Source organism: Leuciscus leuciscus (assembly GCF_965113295.1).
Source record: "Leuciscus leuciscus genome assembly, chromosome: 10".
Taxonomy (NCBI): domain Eukaryota; kingdom Metazoa; phylum Chordata; class Actinopteri; order Cypriniformes; family Leuciscidae; genus Leuciscus; species Leuciscus leuciscus.
Window position 1 is genome coordinate 10,243,742 of NC_138734.1, and position 23,110 is coordinate 10,266,851.

General features: G+C 39.9%; 1 protein-coding gene across 1 annotated transcript; it reads right to left on the reverse strand.

The window, feature by feature from the left end:
* Positions 1–1,126: 1,126 nt before the first annotated feature.
* Positions 1,127–22,842, reverse strand: baz1b (bromodomain adjacent to zinc finger domain, 1B). Its single transcript, XM_082182849.1, has 18 exons — positions 22,102–22,842; positions 20,039–20,155; positions 18,500–18,644; positions 16,788–16,980; positions 16,272–16,591; positions 16,005–16,193; positions 12,024–13,512; positions 9,691–9,999; positions 9,232–9,352; positions 8,908–9,006; positions 8,609–8,786; positions 8,273–8,458; positions 7,018–7,165; positions 5,005–5,152; positions 4,780–4,886; positions 4,212–4,567; positions 3,698–3,804; positions 1,127–3,569 (listed from the first exon to the last, which is right to left on the reverse strand). The coding sequence occupies exons 1-18, from the start codon at positions 22,218–22,220 to the stop codon at positions 2,897–2,899; spliced, it is 5,004 nt and encodes a 1,667-aa protein (XP_082038975.1). The 5' UTR covers positions 22,221–22,842; the 3' UTR covers positions 1,127–2,896.
* Between the last annotated feature and the right edge of the window lie 268 nt (positions 22,843–23,110).

Sequence of the window (23,110 nt, forward strand, 5' to 3'; positions counted from 1 at the left end):
ATCCGTTGTTTGTCATGTTGTAATGCATTATACTTTCTAAAAGTGTAACGATGAATAGATAAGCAGCATGTACTATAACTGGTAAGGTTACAAGTATTCATGAGACCATATAATCTATTATAATGTGCATTACAAGGCATAATTAATGCATTACAAATACTTTTCTAATTATATAAAGGCTTTAAGTAAACTGTTACCATTATTTTTCTCGTTTAAAACTAAATTATGATTCAAAATATATCTCAAACACAATCTCTGGTGATGTATGCCAAACTTCTCCAATCATTTAGTCCACTTAAACTCTGCCCCTACAAACTCAAGTTCATCAGCCTCCATTTTTGAGGTCAACGGGCACATCTCAATCTCATCAACATCAAATAAACAGGGACGCGTTTAACTCCCCTTCTAGACACACTTGCACTTGCCATGAGCCTTTCCCTCGGGGGAATCCCCGCCACCTTTTTGTTCAACTTTGTCAAGTGGATGAGGGAAATTTATTGAGTATGTGACAAAAAAAACAGTATGTGACAAAAGTGTGAAATTCACAGTACTCATAAAAGAGTAGGCAAAAAACTTCCCAGATGACCTACTACCGGTACTTCTCCTTCTGGGCAGATTTTGAAGTGCGCATCGGGTGGACACTTTACTATCCCATGAGGCCACGGGAGAGGATTTGTGAATGGCAGTGAAGCGACGTAACTGACGCTGATAGGTCACATGATGATGACAACATGGGGAATGTAGTACATTCAGATAACATTCATACTATACAGATCATACTTTTTTAGAGCTTGCAATGTACTTACTCTCATGAGTAGGTACTGATTTTGAATATGCAATTTCAGACACAGCCTATATCTCAAATCCTAAATTTTAGATGAATTTCGTTGAGTCAACTGCAATGAATTCTGGGATTGGTTGTCACAGAATAAGCAGGAAGCTCATTTAAAACACAGCAAAAACTTTGGTATTTTAAAAAGCAGAATAACAGGAATAGCCTTCTTGGTGTAAAGCACCAAAACGCCTCATAACAGGTTTGAAAACAGCCTAACTATGAGGTTCTATCAGTATTTTTAGGTCTCAGGTGATAAAAACCAGAGGGTATTATTAGAAACCATGACAAATCTTGGACATTGTACAATGTTTTATTAAAAAGTAAAGAAATTACACAAAAAAAAAAAAAAAAAAAAAAATCCCCAAACTACCAGGCCCTCCCTCCCTGCCCCTCGCTTATGTATAACACAAGATTTTACAACTGGCAGTGATGCTGAAGGGGTCTTTAAAAAAGAAAATACTTTCAGAAAACTGAATGAAGTCTTAGGAAATATGTGGGTGCAAAAAGGGGGTAAGGACATCCTTAAAGTTTAGTTTCCCTACCAGGTCCTGGAGCTATAAATGCATATGAAAACTGCTTTGACCACCACTAGTACCTCCTGAAAGCCACCTAGTAACTGAAAGAAAGCATTTACACCAGTGAGACGACTCGCTTCCCAAGCCCGAGAATCTTAGGGATACATACCACCAGTTTCAGTTCATTTTTTACTCGTGGATCTGAAAAACAACAGCATATCCATCGAATGGCCTGTTAAGTTACCAAGTGATGTCAAACCAAAACAAGTAGGTTATGATAGTGACTTTACTTCCGAAGATTAAATTGAGCCCAATCCAATTGGGGTGGAGGGAAATTAAATCAGAAAAAATACATTAAAAAAAAACAACAATCCAGAATAGAGCCCTGAGCAGCACGTCTGCTGTGGACAAACATACCTATTTTAAACTTCCGTGGCTATGATCAAGAAACGAAATAGTCAAAGCTCATTATTTACATAGTAATATAAAAAGGAATTATGGTACTTCTGATGAATAGATTATACACTCATATGTGGACACTGAACTGATCTGTGCCCATCAGATACTAGAATCTCACTTGAGTGTCTCCAAAAACAAAATTCACATTTGATTTTATCATCATCTTGATTTCAGGTTCAGTTAATCAAAGATTGTTAGGGGGAATATAACATTCAAATGTCAGTTTAACACCAAGGGGAACTTTTCTTTCGAAGACCACTGTAGTAGAGTGCCACCTACTGGTTTCCAGGGAATAAGATGATGCCAGGAATCACTAGATCCCAATAGGCCAATAAACAGGATAGGGAATCTCTTGCTTTTAAAAAACAGAAGTTGTTTAACCAAACTTAAGGATGACAGTTTTTATTGTAAAACAGCCAAAAATAATAAATGACTAACGAAAAGTAACAATTGGTGGCACACTCAAAAAATAAAGACTTTTAGATCAACGTCATACCACCATGGGGGTTTAGTGCCAATTAAACAGCTCTCATGAGACAGAAAACACAAAAGGTCAGTTTCATTGAAAGAGCCTAGATCTGGACGGTCACCAGATGATTAATTTGAAAGTCTGCATGAAGGTCTACGCTAAAGGATCTACGAGTTTCACCACTTTATAGCGCTTTCAGATCAACTTCTGCAGAGGAACCTCCTAAGTCATCAAAACGAGACATGGCTTGGTGGCATTCGCGAGTACAATTTTTTTGGGGACATAGGGGGTTTCTTTTTTTAACTTTCTTTTTTTTTTTAGGTCAAATATCAAATGAAAAAAGTCTTAAGAGCTCAAAGAGATGACATCTCATTTTCAATGCAAATCCTCAGGTTGAAAAAAACAAGTGTCACCATTATCAATCAACTTACAAATATAAATCAGTTTTCTCCAATATTAACAAAAACTTCCAAAAAGTAAAATAAACAGAAACATCTACATCGGGGTGAAAAAGGGTTCTGTCCGATATGCAGCGGGTACGGGATGGCCTGTTTCGCCTTATGATTAATAAGGAGGGGGTACGAAAACGAATACAAAAAACACAAAGCACCCTGGTCTTCATGAGCGTTTGAGCCTCTTGGAATGTCGCTGGACGCCCGAGTCCTCGTCGCTGCTGGCCTCGTCCTTGTCTTCCGTCACACCTCGTGGTGTCCGTCTCGATCCAGTTCTCCTGCTGTCCCTCTCATTGTCGCTTTCCTGCTCGCGATAATCTTTCCGACTCGTCCGCTTGCTCTTCCTTCTCACAGTCACCTCCTCCTCATCATCATCTTCATCATCCTCGCTCTCGCTGTCAGCTTGGTTCCGTTGTCTGCCGCTCTGTCTGGCCTTCATTCGTCCCGAGACTTCCTCATCATCTTCCTTATGTCTGGATGTGGCTCTTTGCTTCCCATTCTGTATCTTCCTCCTTCCCTCCACCTCTTCTTCGTCATCCTCCTCTTCGGAGGGAGTGGCGGGGCGTTTGCGCGTTCGCCGGCGCAGATAGCCGACCCCAGGGAGGCTCTTCTGCAGGAGCTCGACGAACGCCTGCTCTGTGCGTGTCATGCAGGTCAGGACGTTGCTGTCGGGCTGGTTGTATTCCTCTGCGTTTGAGAAGATGAGCTTCACGTCCTCGAGGAAATCGCTGGTGCTGTGGTACTGAGAGGATTTGAACTTGTCCTGCATGGAGGTGAAGTCCATCGGGGTGCTGATGATGTCCTGATAATCCTCTGCCTCTTCAGCAGATACAGGTTCCCTGGATGAGGAGAAGAGAAATAGCAAATTTTTACCTTTTTAAGTCTATTAAAAAGTTATTACATTAATTGTGATTAAATCAATTTGTGGTCACAAAATCATATGCCTTTGTAATGTCTGAGGGTTTACCTGAAGGGCCAGCTGTATCTGTATTTCATGAGCTTCTGAAGGATCTCCTCACATTTCTCCAGCTCAACAGCTTTTTTCTTTAATAGAGGCTTAGAGCTCTGTCGGATCTGCACACAATCAAAAACACTTCAGAAACACTCACATATGGTGCTTTCATACTCCTAAACAGTCATATAGGTCTATAAGTACAGTGACTAATACATATAGGTCTATAAGTACAGTGACTAATACATAATGTGCCTACACTTGCACTGTTCATAAAAAAAAAAAAAGAAAAAGTTGCCTCAACACAAGCAAGTATTATGCTTGTTAAATGAACAAATTGTTCTTTCATCAGTACTTTTTAATGATTCAGCTGAACCCATTTGAAAAGATTTAGTGAATCAATTGTCTCAGTTGTGCAATTGTTTTAGAAGGCAATCAAAAATGAACCTAACATTTGTAAAGATCTATCCTGCAAACAGGGAACAGTACTGAACATAGACCTCACTTCCACATGTCTTGTTTTACTCACCAGCTCGTCGATGTCAGCGGGGTGGCTCGGTGCGGGCCGTGATTTAGGTGACTGTTTCGAAGCAGGTTTGGGAGAGGGTTTAGGATCTTGCTTGGGAGCAGCTTTGGGAGCAGCTTTGGGAGCAGGTTTAGGATCTTGTTTGGGAGGTTTAGGATCTTGTTTGGGAGAAGGTTTAGGATCTGGTTTGGAAACAGATCTGAGGGCAGGTTTGGGATCTGATTTAGAAGCAGATCTGAGAGCAGGTTTGGGATCTGGCTTGGAAGCGGGTCTGGAACTAGGAGGCGAATGCTTCTTCTGTGGTTGTTTACTCTGCACTTTAGGCTTCAATGATGTCTTCACCTTTTTCCTAGGTCTTACTGTGACAACCAAAACAGACAACTAGAGTTTGTGCCAATACTTAAAACAAAGTTTCAAGCACTTCAGTATGACATGATGCTATAGTACATTTGATAGGGGTTTTTTTTGTGCATTTTTGGTATGAAAACATTTATACAAATTGATGAAGTAAAAATTGCACCCTTAATGAAAACAAAGTGTATTGGTTCTCAAAGCTCTTAGTGACACTCACAGCTGTGGCCTGTGTCCCTGTATTCTTCTTCCGATTCTTCCTCATCAGACTCTTCTTCATCTTCCTCCTCTGAATCCTCCTCTTCCTCAGTGTCCTCATTATAATTTCTGCACATGCAAAGATTTGTAAATGAATTGAACTTTGAGCATAGAAAAAAAAAAAAAAAGAAAGCTACACTAGCCTCATTTATATTCATTTAACACTTTACAATGCGTGAGCACTAACCTGCCCCTGGAGCTGCGTCGGGCAGTGGTTGGCTGACAGGCTGGGCAGAGCCATTCACCCGCCGGTATACGGTACAGAGCCGGCCGCAGACAGAACAGGTGGAAGGCTTTATTACACTCATCACACAGAATCAACTTATCATCCTCTCCTGCAGAGAAAGACATTCAGAAACCAGATCAATTACACATTAAATCTTCCTGTTTCCATGCAGTACTTCCTCTTGTGTGCAGCTCACATTACAGCAACAGGTGCCGTTTAAATCTTAGACATTCTCTCTTTGATGGTCATTCTCTCCCTTGTGCATTTCATTTCATACTCTAAAGGTGTGAAGTCAACTACTCCCTGTGGCTGTGTGAGTCTGAAGGTCATTTGTTCACATACAGTACGCAGTTTTCCAAATTATTATGCAAGTGACATCAGTAGGATTTCAAAATTATTATTTCGTGTTTTTATCACATTAAAAGAGATATGCTATTACGAAACACAATTTTGGCTGTTTATAGCATTAAGGATCAGATATTTAAGCAAATCACAAGTTTAATTTTTCAAAATGTATCACTGTCCAAGTAGATAATGCCTACGAATAATACTTTTCATTATATTAATGTCCAAATATTGCTTCCCAGATAATGTGATATTCAGGCTGTAAAACTGAAGTAATTTTAAGGGCTGAAAATATGAAGATATGGGATTTGAACAGAAATATTTTACAGGCCTTGGTTTTGTGACACATTCTTGATATAGACAAGGTTTGAACAAAACCAGAAGACTCTGACAGTGCACAGGCACCTGCCTGATAAATAGCCTATATTAATAAAAAAAATTCTCATTGCCAAGACATATACATTTATCTACTGGAATAGAGCAGTGTAAATATTGCACAAGGCCATCCTCAACCTTACAGTAGGCTACTTGTATGACACTATTTCTGTTCAGCAATCAACGATTGTTGTTATGCACTGGGCTAACGTTTGCAGGTTTTAATTTGCGGGTAGTTAACGTTACAGTTACTGTGCTGTAACTTTGACTATGTTCACTGCATACTCCACAAATGAACGTGCCATAATGGACATGCAATACTAACATTACATTATCACACCAAGTACTCAGTTACTAATAGCCCTATCAGACAGAATGCGGAATGCGCTGCGCTATGAAACCCATTTATTTCAATGGCTTGCGCCGCGCGAAGACGTTTTGTTGCTGCGTCGACCAAAGCGCCGCAACATTGGCGAGCTCGTGCTCCACGCCGCGGTCAAAGTAAAAAAAAGTTAAACTTTTGCAGCTGCGCTCTGTGACGATTACCCGCGTGGCCAATAAAAACCGGGTATCCAAACAAGCGCAGAAATCAAAATGAAAACTCCGCCTACTTTTGCTCTGGCCAGCGTAGCGCAAATCGCTCTGTATCTGAAGGGCTACATTTTATTTCTCCATTTGATAAACAAACTATTCAGTCAGATAGGTATTTGTTGTGAAAGAAATACAGTTACAATTTTCAAGCATTCAATCCCAGATGTAAGCACTTTTCAAACCTTGAAAACACATCAAAATTCAAACATTTTCAAGGATTTCAAGCACCCGTACGAACCCTGTATGAATTACATTAATGCAAATATTGTTGATAATTTTGCTAATTTTTTTTTAAATCAATCAATTATTTTAATTTCAATCATGCCTTTATTTTGACACTATTTATGACGCCATCGTGTCATTCTGTGAATGAGAAAGCGAAACTGGTGCATGTTGCATTCCCAAATGCATGTTAAAACTCACAGCACATGCAGAGAATGAAGTAAACAGGTGTAAACAGGCCCTAAGAGTCTATCAATGCGTTTTTACTGATCGGAGAGCCATCCGATTTATCAAAACGATTCCATTTACATCTGGTCACTTAAATGTGTTGTCGCAAAACAGATATAAATCCGAACTTCAGTTCCCGCGCTATATGCAGATTTAATGGAGTGCACGTTACCGAAAGCAACAGAGATGAGCTGCATTTTATTGATGTCTCACCTTTCCTGCGGCACACTTTACAGCGAGCGTTCTCTGCAGACATGTCCCACTTGATGCAGGCGTCCAGCATGCCGAGCAGCGCATGCATGCGAGAAAAAGTCTGAGCTTCACGGACGGCAGTTTTCCACTTCTCCACCGCCGTGGCCACCTAGAAATTCAATATGCACAAGTTTAGTGTAGTTTGATCATTATATACACTCACACTACTTTTAAAGGGGTAGTTCACCCAGAAATTATAAAATTGTCATCAATTACTCACTCTCATGTCATTCCAAACCAGTAAGACTTTCGTTCACCTTCGAAACATGAGTACTTTAAATGAAATTTGAGAGATTTCTGTCCCTCCATTGAGTTCACGCAACCACTGCGATGCTTCAAAAAGTTCAAAAGGAGATCGTAAATTAATCCATATGAATCGAGTGGTTTAGTTAAAAATTCTGATTTAATTTAGGCTTTTATTCACACGTCAACATTGATCAGTGAACAAACAGAAGCTCAATCGAACATGCTTGAAGTGCGAGAACAAACCTCTTGTGGAAGCTCAAACGTGCTTCGTAACACGAGAACTGAACCTCATTTCTTCTCGCACGTCAAGCGAACATGCTTGAGCTTCCGTTTACCACAACTGATGTGTGAGTTGATGAATGTTTATATGTGAATAAAAGCCTAAAGTAAATCTGTTCATGATGTAAAGCGATCATGTTTCTTCAGAATATTGTAACTAAACCACTCTATTCATATGGATTAGTTTTACGATCGGTTTATGAACTTCTTGAAATGTCAGTTGCGTGGACAGTCAATGGAGGGACAGAAATATCTCAGATTTAATTTGTGTTCTAGAGATGAACGATAGTCTTACAGGTTTAGAGTGACATGAGGGTGAGTAAATGATAGAATTTCCATTTTTGGGGTATAAAGATTTGGGGTTAGTTTAAAAAATATATTTTATTCATCTTTGTCATTATGGAAATAGAATTACATGTAAAATATATTAAAACACTATCTTTGTTCTGTTTTTATTAGTTCTAATGCATTGAATTTGTTTGTTTTTCCTTAATTTCTGTTTGCTTCAATCAATGCCTGCGATGTTAACTTGACTGAGAAGTACATATCATTGTTTTAATTTCTTCATATTTATATTCAACTTTTTAAACACATTTGTTTTGTATATTTTTTGGCTATGGTATTGAGAATAATGAAATCAATTACTGAAATGTTAGTGTCATGAAGCCCTATTGAGCACAAATGCACTCACCCTGGCCTCTTCAGCCAGTCTCTTCTGATCATCCACCTCTTCTGCAGTCGTACTCTCCTCTCCCCCAGTCTTCTTTTTCTTCTTCTGTTTGGGCGCCATGAAGCCCTGCAGAAACTTCTTGATCACGCTCTCTTGCAGGGTGATCACACACTCGCCAAAATCCTGCAGTTTCTCCAAGTTCTGCACCTGAAAACACAAGTGAGAGGTCAGGTAGGTTCAAAGTGGTGGAGAGATCCATGAAGCAGGGCTGGGCAGTATTATTGACCAAACTCTTATTTCACAGGATGGTAATGGTATAAGCGCCCACCCTCACCACAAGATCTTAATGTTTCTCACCCTCTCCTCAAACTCAGACGTGTCCTCCATGTATCCCAGGCCTCCTTTCTGCAGACGAGAGGCTACCTCGATAATGTCAGTGCGCAAGAATTTGAGCAGTTCCTGGTATCCGTCGCAGGTCTTAAGGCCTGGGTTACCTTTTTTTGTCAGATGGATGGAATGCAAGATTTCCTGGTAACTAAAACACAAAAGAAAACCGTCTGAATTCTTCATTTTTACTGGGACTGAAAGCAGGTAAGTTGTAAAAATGTATTTTCAGGAGGAAGGGGATGTGTGCGTGTGTATATTTATATACTCACTTGACCTGCAGCCTGAGTTTAAGTTCACTCTCTCTTACTCCCTGAGAGTGAAGACTCTCTATTAGTTCATCGAGGTCTTTTGGTGAATCACACACAAACCTGGTAAAACAGTTTAAGAACAAGCATTTGTGTTGCCACCCAATACTGATATATCTTGACAGATGTCATGATATGTCCGGATTAAAGTTAATTTTAACCCATTTATGACCTTTTCTTATTGGAGGCCTTTCTTCCCAAAATATGTGTAGTCTCATACAAAAATTACTTAAAGGCTGATTTCCCAGACACCAAATGATACAGCTGGGAATTTGCAAGAACACTTACCAGAGGTTTTGGCCTTGTTTGGGCACAGTGGTCTCAATACAGGTCTCTGGCACTGGCGCCCCCTGCTGGCCATTTTCATTAGACGTGCTGACTATGCTGCCCTCATCCTCTTTCTCTCCATCTGAGAAGGCAAGGAACAGACACGTTCAAACATACTGCCTTTCAAAGAAAGTAACATTATTCTATTATACATTTATAAGTTTGATCTGAATTTTTATTTATTTTTTTTCTACTCCAAACATAAACCATTTTTACACCACTTGACTACACCCGTTAAGGAGAAGTTTGTAAGAAAAACCAAGAAAATGGTTGCTTCTGTAAACAACAGATGTGGTACATCTACCTAAAAAACTAGTCTGGCAAACAGGTTTTATGCGGCTAACATTTAAATTCTGCCAAAAAGTCTGGTCGATAACACATTTAAAATAAAGTATTTAGAAAGTGCAAAGGTAGACTAACCTTCTGTCTCCTCCTCTTTCTTTATCTCCTCCTCTTTCTTTAACTCGTCATCTTCCTCTGTCGACACCGGCTCCTCTTCAGGAGGAAGAGTGAACGTGTAGTCTATACTCTCATGAACCCATCCTTTTTCAATATACAGCCCAGGAACCACATCTGAGAATAGCCAATACCGGTTGTGATTTCGGTCAGTGCCCAGCGGTGTTTTCCTCAACGCCAGCTTCGCTTTAGTGACAGCATCCTGGAAGGCTTTCTCTGCTGAAGCTTTCTGCCTCCTTATGCGCTCCTCCTCTGCTTCTTTCTCCATACGCTCTGCAGGAGATGCATACATACAGTTTATTTAAAACATTTATCATCTAATTTATTTTGAGGTCGCACAGATTAAATTTCGGGAGCATATGCAACCAAAATGGTCGCAATTTCAAGTCTTGTAAGAAAGTTCAAAAGAACAGCATTCATTTAAAATAGAAATGTTGTGTAACAATATAAATGGCCTTTACGGTGACTTTTGATCAATTTAATGCATCCTTTCATCGATCAAAAAAGAAAAAACGAAACTAGCGGCCTGCAGATATACAAACCGTAAACAAAGCAGCACTTGCTTACCATTTTGAATATCAATCACACTGATCACTTTCTTCATTTCCAGTCGGCTCATGTTATTATGAAAATATTTTGTGCATTCGAATGCTCAGGTAAGATGACTTGTTTGCTTGCTTTCATCACTTTCACTTTTATTCTCGTGCACCGACTCGTTTGCTAAGCTGAACAGCCAATCAGAGTTCTCTCTCTCACCGACGGCCCGACGCAGATTCAACATGCGGAATCGGCTCAAAATACCCCGAGACGTGCCCGACTAGAGCCCACGGTGCAGAACACACCAGAAAACCTGAGCTGACCGATGCTCAAAATCGACCCGACGGTTAACAGTCGGCTTGATGTGTCCAGGCCTTCGCGCGAGTATATCGAGGCCTTTAAGCAAACAAACAATTCTAAAACTCAACCATTTCACATTTAACTTGCTGCTCTCTTTAATTACCCTGTTCTGATACAGACTGTCTACATTGTGTCTCTCAGTGCCCTACTTTCAGGGTATGTTCACACTTGGCAGGTTTGGTTTGATTAAAGTGAACTCTGGAGCGACTGCCCTGTAAGTGTAGTTAATTTGAATAAGTGTGAACACTGCCATCCGAACCCTGATGCGCACCAAACAAGCGGACAGAGAACGCTGAAAAGATGGGTCTTGGCCCGCTTCCAAATGAACTCTGGAGCGTTTCGACTGAAGTATGAACAGAGCATGGACCATAGACATCTAAACAAACCAAAAACAGGACGTGATGTCACAAGATGCATCCCTAAAAAGGACAGAATGCTGAAGCATACCTTTTTTTTCTAGTCATTGGAGCTACGTTGTCAATTAGTTCGGTACAGGCGTCTGAAATGCAGTCTCCTTGCAGCAGATCTTCATTTAGGGGCTGTTTACACCTGGCCACTTCATGCGTTTTCTGTGATCGGATAGCTATCCGATCGTGAAAAGACCAAGTGTAAATGGCCTCCGAAAAGCATTTGAGACTGATTTTAATTCGATTGCTCAAACCACTCCAGGAGGAGGTCTGGGTCGCATTCCAGACGAAACTGGACAAGTGTAAATGCATCTGGTTTTTGAAACCACATATGTAAATTGTACTCCTCCCAACAATGCTAAAAATAAATAAACGTGTGAGAGCGTGTTATAGGCTATATGTCATGTTAAAGCTAGATATGACGGCGCTACTGCAACAGGCATCACCACAGATGAGCAGCCGAGCGTCTATTCATCAAGCCAACGCACAAACTATCGCAAAACAAAGTGAAATTCGTAGACCGCTCTCCCCTATTGCGGTCTTTGATTTTGAGATTAGCTGATTATCAATAAAATGCAGCTCATATCTGTTGCTTTCGCTGACGTGAACTCCATTAAATCTGCATATAGCGCAAGAATTGAAGATCGGATTTATATCCGTTTTGCGAAAACACATTAATGTGACCAGGTGTAAACAGCCCCTTATATGTGCAATGGAGGAATTCCTGCCACTGTTTTGACTTCTGAACAGATTTGAGCTCTCAGCTGATCAAAATAACATCATACGTATAACAAGCACATTTAACCCAGCACACAGTATTGTTTTGGATATTTGTTAAGTTCCGTCACAAAACACTAATTTTTAAGATTGAACCTAAAAAAACCAGTGTGAACGCCAAGCGAACCAGGACTATCGTTTTGTTTATTTTGGTCCGGACCAAAAGAACCAAGAGGCCCGAACTACAAGTTAACTTTTTTTTTACTCATATCTCACCTTTGTTTTGCCGTTCCTGTTCTTCCTTTTCTTTCTTGGCCTGAATGGACATCAAGCGTCTGCTTTTCACTGTGCTGATCATGTCCTCCGGCTCTGGTTCCACTTTGGCAGGGACCTTAGGTGTCTCTTTTTTCACGTTTGAATCTTTCCTCATTACAGCATCTCCACTACCATCGGTTTTTGCCTCCATCTGCTCTTTCCGTTTCTGCTTCTCCGCCCTCTTACGTTCATTGACTTCTTTGAGCGTGGCGAGCCGCTCCTTCCACAGCTCGGCTGATCGCTGCTGCATGGCCTCCACGTGATCCTCCACCGAATAGGTCATGAGGATACGATGAGACAGCGCCACCAGCAGGCTGACCTTCTCCTGAGGGGTCAGTTCAAACACCTCCGATGTCTCAAGCTTTTCCAAAAACTCGCTGCTCACCACGTCATCGTAGCCCCCACCAGGCTGCCAGCCATCTGAGCCACGGGCACTCTCTTCCTCATGTGCATCCGTTGGCCGCAAACACAGGCGCACCAGCTCGGATACGGAGTGCATGGTCAGAGGAATTTCGGATAACGACATGTCCAGTTCACTGTAACCTTCGGCCAGCTCATCTTGCAGAAGCGTTTGCAGCAGAACCACCAGCACACGGTTCAAGTAGAGGAAACCCGCCTTGTCTCCAGCTATAGCCTCCATCAGAGCGATGGAGGTGATGGGATACTGGTCATCAGGCATCAGGAGGCCAGAGTAGCACTGAAGGAACTCCACTACCATGGCTATGTCACCAAAGAGGGCGTTGGGAAGCCCCTCGGGCATGTCGAACAAACGGAATGTTGGCAAGCATTTGCCTTCGAGTTCCTGGTCTTCGTAACGGCGCGACATCTCCCGCCTCATCTGCATCTCCTTCTCTCTACGCTCTTTGGCTTTCTCACGCAGCTTCTGCTTGACTTCCTGACGCTTCTGATGTAGAACATCCTGTTTCTCCTCCTCGGTCATGAGGGCCCATCTGCGTTTTTGCTCAAGAAGTTCCCAGCGTTTCTGCACCAGCTCTTTCAGCTCCTCGGGAAGTCGTCCACGATCCTCTGCGGACAGCGTTTTTGCTGCCTTAGACACCAGTGTGGACAGAGCGGTCTTCTTGTCTTCTTTGCCTTTATTCTCCTTGTAAAACCGAAGGAGATGCAAGGCCATAGGCGGAAAAGGTTTGCCCAGCTTAGCGGAGCCAGTACTTAAACTTCGCCCTCGCTTTTTTGGACTAGCTGGAGCAGGTGGACTTTTAGCAAGATCCAAAAGGGTCATCTGCTTCATTTTGGGTTTCTTGATGATTTTCTCATCCTTTTTGGAGATCTTCTGGCCATTGGGAGTCTTGGTGACTCCACTCTTGCGGCTCTTTTTGGGGTCAGTGGATTTTTTGTTCGATTTTGGGGTGCTGAGGATGTTTTCCCCATCAGACTTCTTGGAAGTACCTGAGTTTTTCATTTTTAAAGGTGATCCATTAACTTTCTTCACCTGAATAAAAGAAAATGACTTTAATTAAATATACACAAACATTACATAAATACAATAAAATGCACAAATAACTCAATCGGGCAGTCTAATTAAAGAGCATAAGATGTATTTTAGTCATCTCATATACAAATTAATGGCATAAAAGCGGTTTCAAAACGATGTGCCGCCCATCTCGTAGGGAACTGAGGCATATTTGGAGTTTCTGCGCGAGGGAGCCCTCTAGCGTCCAGAATGAATGAAACAAATGCTCAGTAACGCTCACTCAATCCTATTTTAGGTAAGAAATAGGAAAACAATACTTTGTAAAGAAATTTATTCTAAAGAAATGTATGATAATCCATATGTTTTTCTCCAGTGTACAGGAGTTTTTTCCCCCACAGTGGATGCATCAGTGGCTCATATTTCATATTAAATACATGGTCTCCATTTCAGATTTTGCATACCTCCTAGCGATTTTAAAAAAATTATATATTTTATAATAAATCCTTAGACCTTTCTAATGATTTATAGTCATATGCTGCCTGCATGTTAAGGTTTTCGTAAAAATACTATTATTTTCTTATTTTATTGTTAACTTTATTCTTTAATACTGTACTTTTAAATCATATTTTGTTCCATATTTTTATTTAGCAATAGTAATTATTATTAAGCATATGAATATATAAGCAAAAGCACAAACCAGGTGTGTTTTTTTTGTTTGTTTTTTACAAATAAAGGCTTAATTCATATTTTCAACAAAATCCTTATTTCTGAAAAATACTTTAATAGGACAACAGAATCAAGTTGCTATCTTTAAAAAAAAGTGCTAATTTAATAATTTTTTTCATTTTCAAATTATTTCTATTATTTTCTATTCAAATTATTTCTAAACTTTCATTTCAGCAATTGATTGTTTTTTTATCGTATTATGCATGTATTTTTATTAGAGGTCGACCGATTCATCGGTTTTGCCCATATATCGGAACCGGTAGTTGATTGGTGGAACTAACGTTATCGGCAAAAATCCATACCGATAGTTTTTCCGGGTTGCATCAGTTGTTGGAGTGGCTGAGAAGAGTGGGCTGTCATTACACAGTACGAGAGCACTGAGAAGAGACTGCTGGCATTACACACAGCGAGAGCGGCCTCTAGAGGCCAAATAATAACCATCACTGACACTGCGTGTTGCTTATTGTAACACGTGAGGCTGCACGGAGAGCGCTGACACTTCAGATGCGCATTTAAAACACAGACAGCGAAATGGTACGAATACAGAACACTATAGTACATATTGCCATATCATTATAAAGTAATTCATTTGTTGACTAGATGCTGCATTAGCAGAGAAAGAACATAAGTATGTTTGCCGTCGAGGCTGAGAGGACTAACATTACCTCAAGTGGTTAAAACAATGTGACAAAAACACACGCAAACCTCACCCAAATGTTTAATGTCGCGATTGTTATCATCTATTTGCATTAGTTTATATCCAGCTGGTCACTTTTATGCATTCATTAGCCGGCGAAGTTGCTTATTTAAAACTAGTGACGTGATTGCTTTCTCAACATTGATATGTTCATGTTGCCGACAGAAACAAACAAATCAGCAACGCGTTCGATTCGATTCTTTTTTATCACTGCAATACATATTTTATTTAGATAATCATCAAGTGTTCTAATATAGAAGCAAATAAAGTGAGAGACTATACATTTATGCAATTTTAATGCTCTGGCCTTTGCAGATATTTGTTACCCTGGATCACAAAACCAGTCTTAAGTCGCACGGGTATGTTTGTGGCAATAGCCAACAAAACATTGTATGGGGCAAAATTATCGATTTTTCTTTTATGCCAAAAATCATCAGGATATTAAGTAAAGATCATGATCCATGAAGATATTTTGTATATTTCCCACCTTAAATATATTAAAAATATATTTTTGTGAGTGGATGCAGCACAATCGCCTATAGAAATGGACAACTTTAAAGGCGATTTTCTCAATATTTCGATTTTTCTGCACCCTCAGTTTCCAGATTTTCAAATAGTTGTATCTAGGCCAAATATTGTCATATCCTAACAAACCTAATATCAATGGAAAGATTATGTATTCAGCTTTCAGATGATGTATAAATCTAAATTTAAAAAAAATTACACATAAGACTGATTTTGTGGTCCAGGGTCACATTTAAAGGTTAAAGGTTAATAGATGTTGTAGTATTGTCCATTGTTAGTTTGTTAATGTCAACATTTACTAATACATTTTAAATTGAGTTTTAATTTTAATTTTATCTGTTAACATTTTAAAAGTATCGGTCAATTAATTGGTTATCGGCACGTACGGTCAAACCTAAATATCGGTATCGGTAAAATTCACTATCGGTCGACCTCTAATTTTTATCATCTTGAAATTAAATAGTGTTATATATATCTATATCAGCCAAACACTATTTTATAGCCAACGTCTTTGCCATCTGCTCACATGATTAGATTGTGCAAGTACTCTGCTCAAACACACCTGCATATGACTCCAGAGGGTTGGACTGAGAGGTATGTTCTGGGAGTCTTTTTTCTTTTTCTTCTTTTCCCCTTTTACATTTACTCCCTCACCGTCTGTTCCCGTCTCTCCAGTCTTCAGCTTCTTATTGGGTTTACCTTCGGGTGAGCTCATGCTTTTCCTCTTAGTTGATGGATTTTCTGCCAAAAACTAAACAAAGAAAACGTTAATATAACTTTTTTTTTATGAAAACACTTCTTTCTAAAGCACATCACGTACGTATCCCACCTTGTGAGGGTCCAGTAAAAAGTCACTGAATTTGCTTGGCAGGTTGAATTTTTTCACCAACTCATCCTCCACCACCCAGGGGGCGCTCTCTCCCGACCCCAACCTCAGAGCGTAGTGTCTGATGAAGTAACGCATGATTTCTTTGTTGGGAGGCCGCTCCGTCCTGAACAGGCTGTCTACGGGGACGTCACTGATTACTTTGTCCTCATTAAGAAGTTTGACGTCGTACTTGTGGGGCAGAAATTTGGGCATGACCCATTTCTTCTTTTCTTCTTTCATACTGGTTGGGAGTTTTCTGGGTGAGCGACGGGCCCTATCAGCTACAGACAAAAAATGCAAAAAAATATTTATTCTCCCTGGTTCAATCAGGGTTTAATGTATATAACAGTAATTAATATACAATTACTGGTCAGTTGAATAAGAACAGTAACTAACAACAACAACAACAATAATAATGAATTTTATTTTGTATTTTTGAATATAATGAAAGACATCATGAATGAACGCAAGTCTTACAGAGACTCTCTCTCCTGCTCTCCTCCTCTTTGGACTGTGGCTCCTTCTTCAGGTTCTCCTGACTGGCGTTCTCTTTATCACTGGATGGAGAATCACAAGCTCCTTCCATCTTTTTCTCCACATTTTCTTCCGGAGGATTCTCCAGCGGATGAAGCTTTACCACTTTCACACGCAAAGTCTTATCATTGCCAACCTTACAGAGAGAGCAAGACAGAATTACCATTTCACATCCATAAAGAGAGAACAGAAGAGAGGGAGAAAGACAGATCATTTGCCCAATTCAACATTATTATAATACTACATATATTCATGGTTCCCACACTTCAGCCAATACATTTCCATGACATTTTGATGTGATCATTTGATAGAGATCACATCCACATTACTAATTATTTAAGTAATATCTAAGCAACTATGTAAGAACTGGGCATAAGAAAAAAAACTGTTAGAGAAATGTACACGACTTTTCCAGACCTGGAAATCTGACTTTTGAAAGTTAAGGACCTTCATTACCCCATTTTTCATCATTTTGTTAATTCTGTGTTTGTTTTATTAATGCGTGATGTGTTTTTAAGCATTAATGTGATGTATCTGTCTCCAGTGTCAAAGACAAATTTCCACTCCGTGACAAACAGAATGGACAATAAAGTTCAACTCAACTTTGTTGAACAAATGCTTTACAACAAACTGGAAACCATTTGTTTGTTATGTTTTTGATTATTGAAAGTTGAATAAACAAGTCTAATCAATTAAATGTAATTTGATTATGGATTAGATTAACATCTTATTTTTATAATTAATAATTTATTAATTTAAGAATAATAGAGTCCTATGAAATGTATTTTCTTCTTAGTTATTTTTTCTTATGATTTAATACAAATACATTGTCAAAAATGGTGATAATCAAATAAATGCATAAAACTAACAATTTAATTAATGTTTTAATAATGTAATCAAATGAAAAATTAACAACTTTTAACTTTTTATTTTTGTGCTGCACAACAGAGATTTACTAAATTAAATAATGGACAAAACATTATATTCCGTAAAGGTTTAAATAAATTTTATTATTATTTTTGTTATTATTATTAGAACTTTGAGAAGTACATTCTGTTGTAAAACAGTATACATTTCTGTAAATATATTTGTCAAGTTCTTCAAGTTAAACTGAACTTATTTTGACGGGTTGTAGTGAAGACCATTAGGTTTCAGAGTGTATTTGACAATAGTTTCTCTCAAATAAAATGAGGAAATGCTCAAGCGGTCTCTCAGAGCAGCTCTGGAGATGTTCGTGTGTTCACGTCCTCGTATTGTGAAATGGCAGACGCTGAGAGTCACGCATACTGGAGTATGTAGCAGACGAAGCGGCGCAGCTCATACGCAAAAACATGCAGAACAAGCAAATTATATATTTATATAGCAGTTTTTTGCACTTTAATATTCACAGAACATGTTGCGATTTGATTTATAGTAGTTCTACTTTTGATTTATTCATCCATCGATTTTATGTGACATCTGCATTCTACTGTAAATTTTATTTTCACGACTGGATTGATTCCGGGATTCTCTCTGCATCACGGAAATCACACGGCCTTAAGTTATAACAGATTCCTTTATCTGCATGGAGGGATGGTGTTCTCGAATATAGGTGAACATACAGGTGTACCATTACCCTACATACAAGCATCAAAATATTAAATCCAAGTTCATACCAAGAAGTCGCACTCCTCGCCCACAGCGTACTTGGTGAGAATCTCCACCCAGACCAGATCCACCAGCTTATCGAGAGATACTGTGTTATGGTGCACAATCTCCAGAACAGGCTTCTCAAACCACACCGGATACTCCTCCTGAAGCCTGCCAAATATGAAACCATTCTATATTATCGGTAACATAAGTAAACAAATGATGCACTCACCGTAACTTGCAAAACTTTATGAAAATGCACTTTGATTTGCAACTTTGTATTGCTAACCAATGCAGGGCTTGATACTTTGTTGGCCAGAGTGAAAGACGCTCAGTACAGTTGATGGAATCGTCACTGGCCCAATTTCTTACCTGAATACTACTGTTAGACTTCCCTGAAAACATTTATTTGGGGAGGATTTGTGTTAACACCAGTAAAGCTCATTTGAAAACAATACAACTTCATACTCTTCATGGCCAGCAGAGGGAGATAAGAAACACGGGAGTGAAGAATGAACAGTAAAAATAGCATCCAAAACACATTGACCCTTAAAGCAGCATAACGCTCTATATGGCCTGTACTGCAAACTGTTGTGAGTGTGCGTGTGCGCGTGTCTGGTTACATAAGCAGCTTACGAGACTAAACTGCTTTCTCTCGCTCGCTCTCTCTCTCTCTCCCACACACCAGAAGTTGTAGAAATCTGTTTGAATGTCAGGTTGAGCAGGTCAGAAGCAGAGCATTTCTCTACACTTCTGCTGAAGACTCAATCTATAATACACTCTTATTAGAAGGGGGGAGTGATGGCACAAGGGCACCAATGAAATAGCAGAGGTGTGGTCATATGACACTCCCTCATCACAACAGCCTGACAATAGTTCTGTTTAAAAGCTCTCTGCTATATACAGCAGACATGCTGGAAAATAAAGGGTTGCAACACCCAATGAATTTCCATGCCTTTAAGGGGTTCCAGATTAATAATAATAATATAATAATAATAATTATATCTGAATAGCGTTAAGAAAGAGTTAAGAGTCAGTGAATCGTTTCAGACAGCCCGTTTAATTTCTAGGCCTGGAAATCACAATTTTAAAATTACAATATTTCCAGGTATTCCATGATCTAAAACAGCACTTTTTCAGTATCACTGAGACACTATTATAGTTTTTATTAATATTTTGAATTGGTTTATATTGCATTATTGTAATATTTTCTTTTTTAATTTTAGTTAAAGTTTTAGTAATTTTGTTGTGTGTTTGTTTGTTGTTTGTTTGTTAACATTTATTTTTTCTAGTAAAAGTTTTAGTAAACCACTAACCCTCCCATTAACTCAGATAATGTATGACAACAGCTACAGCTTAAACCTATCCAGCATTTCTGTATCTAGTTAAGCACAAATGCAAGGTGGAACTGGCAGCTCACTATATATTGAGACAGCCAAAAATGCCCTGTGGATCTCTAAATATAGAGATAGAGTATAAAAAAAAATAAAAAATAATGGAGGACCGATGACTGAATGATGCTCATATCATATCACTCATGTATGAGCTCATTTTTTGTTACTTACAGCTCAGTGACCTCCTGCTCCTCTTCCCAAGCCTCCTTATGTGTAAGCTGGCTGCTGCCAGTGCTTTTGCACGTCCATATCCGCTCTCCATACCTGCGCAGTCGAGCTTCATACTCTCTGAACAACAGGATTAAGGACAAACGCAGTCAAACACTTCTAGCTCTTCTGCACTACCACAGCAGAGCTGCCCTGCCGAGAGAGACTCATTCATAATTAATGAATGTGTGTAACACACAAGCTCAGTGATTAAAGGGCCAGCAGCAGCAGAACCTCCATGAACATTTTTCGATTTAAATTTGCAAGTAAGAACAGGTAGCAAAAATACAAGAGAAGAGCTTCAGTAAAATTTATATTACAGGCACTCTGAAAAGAGTAAAACCACCTTGCCAAAAGGCAAGAGAAATACTTTTTGCTCTGTTCATGTATTATGTAAATGTTTATCTAAGCATAATAAATAATTACTGGTCACCCAATGTGGGCGTTAAATATCCAATATCAGTATATCTAGAAACCTGGTTATGCAATCAAACAAGACAGACAAAAAATGCTCAAATTAAATGACATTTTTTTTAAACTTGTTTTAAATTATGACATGGTCATAACATGTAGATTTCACAACAGACAAGCAACACCAAAATGCAGATGCCAATCATTGCAAAAAAACAAACAAATATTGTCTGATTAATTAATATATCATCTCATGTATTATTCCATCATTAGATCTAAAAAAAACGTCATGACATTAAACGTCTTATGAAAGCTACTGACTCAAAACTTTACTTGCTTCAAACACTTTTTTGGCAGATGTAGAACACACACTTGATGGGAAAAACAGGAAAATCGTCTAGTTTTTGGTGCTGGAACAGAAACAAGCGTAAAGTTTAAGCACGTGATCAATTTGTATAACCTGCACCAGCGGGGCTCAATCGTTTTGCTAACTGAATTAAACTGACCTCCATCCTACAGCCTTCTCCCCAAAGCCCCGCCCTCCACAGACACGTTAGCCAATCCGATGTCACAAAACCCGAACGCAGAGAGTGATTGAGACGCAGGGAGAGTTTCTGATTGGCTAGTTTTCTGATTCCGTAACACATTCGGGCCAAGACAAGTTCACTTTCTTTTATAGGCTACCGTTTAGAGACAGGTGTGGTTCGTCAGGAACCCTGTTACAGTGACATCTGTCAAATAAGAGATTTTGTCTGAGATAAATAAAACTCCGTCTCTACACCATAAAAAATCTAATTTTTTTGGAGCAAATCTCTAGCTGCTAGTCAAATTTACAAAAACATCATAATAGTCAACAAATATGCGAATGCTGCATTTAACAACATAAATCAAAAGACTAAAATACGCGGTTGCTGATGCCCTGAAGGTCAGCTCTACTCATCCAGACGATTATGACCAAATTCACGTGGCGTGCGATGAACATTTCGCGCGCAAATGACCTCGCGCAGCAGCTGCACGTGAACTCGTACTTTCCCCTCCAGCGGCAGCCTGAGCTGAAACTATTTGTACAATCAGAACCACACTCCCAGTATACAGATAACGGTCAATCTCAATCTTGGAGCATCAATCTATAAACTCACATCATGCATATCCGTGAACTGTAAATGAAAGCGAGTGCGCGCGAGTTACACAAGATTGAGTCATCATAGCAGCTTGGATGAGAAACTGCTTAGCCGCCAGACGTCACACAAACACTCCTGGAGCTAGCTTGCTAACACTGGCTCGCTCTAAAATGCACACAGGACAACAACCACCTCTCAATAACATGAATTTTACCAGGTTTCAGCACTCAAAATCAGACAAATATAACATTAAGCCCTGCCTTAAGAGTGTAATCCCGGATGATCTAAACGTCATGTCACCTTTAGCCTGTTAGCGTTACAATGAGATGCAGCGCGCAAGATGAAAACAATAATAACTGCTTAAATGCGCACACTGTGCTCGCACGCGCTCAGAATCCACGATCCGCGTGGAAACAACATATCGAGACTCTCGCGGACGCATGTGTGTATGTTCAGTGTTCGCAGGTGGATAGTGGAGGCAGTGGGAAAGGATACTCTTTGTTCCTGAAGGCCTCTTTAGAGTGCTCGATGATGAACACCTCCTCTCCTGGGCCCGGCGGCTCAGACAGCGGCTTCACCAGCGGGTACGGCTTCCGGCCTAACAACGGTGCCATCGCGTGCGGGCTGCTGAGGTCCTGGATGTGTCGGCAATGTGAACTACTGAACTAACCCACCACTCAATCTCAGCTTAAACTGAATATGGAGTGAAATCCGCGCGTCTCAGCGGCGTAGCATGGGGGCTAGGCTAGCGCGCGCTGCTTTTACTTACTTTTTACAAAGCGCGTGAAAACAAAACAAAACAAAACTACGGCTTTACTGGTCAGTTACATCTCCTGTGTGAAATCCGTTGGTTTGGGGCAGCCGGTGGGCTCATGGTGAGATGATTGAAAAGAGCGTAAGAAGTGAACGGAAGCTCCTCCTGAGTGCCGGGGATGGAAGCGCGAAAGGCGGCCCGTCAGAGCTGGTATGGCGGGCTTTCTTATGCCGCTCAGGTCCGTGTTGCTGTCGATTCTCCAGGCCAAAGCGACGTACCAATCCCTTTCCCGCAGCGAATATAGACCGCGTAGATACTGTTTTGAAGGACGTGCTGATTACATAAACAAACAACAGGGTTTATAGCTTATTGAAAAATGGCGGGAGTTCCTGCTACACCGGCAACATTCCGTACAACCTCAAAACTCCGTTACCCCGGTAGCAAGCTGCAACGCAAGGATAAGTCCCGCCCATCGTCTCCAACTATTGGTTACTAAACAACTACGACAACGACTGAGGTATTTTATTGGACGCTTGAACTGTCAGTTATACCTACTCCACCTTTTGTCAAAGGAACACCCCTCCAATCATAAATACAAGGCGTGTTTGGAAGCGTGGCTAGAGGTCAGTTTGTGGTAAATTCATAGATAATTTCAAAATGGCAATATGACTCATGTACTTTTGCTTCAATTAAGGACATTTTATTTTTGTAAGAATATAAATTATGAGGCCTAGCGTTTAGCTGAAAGGG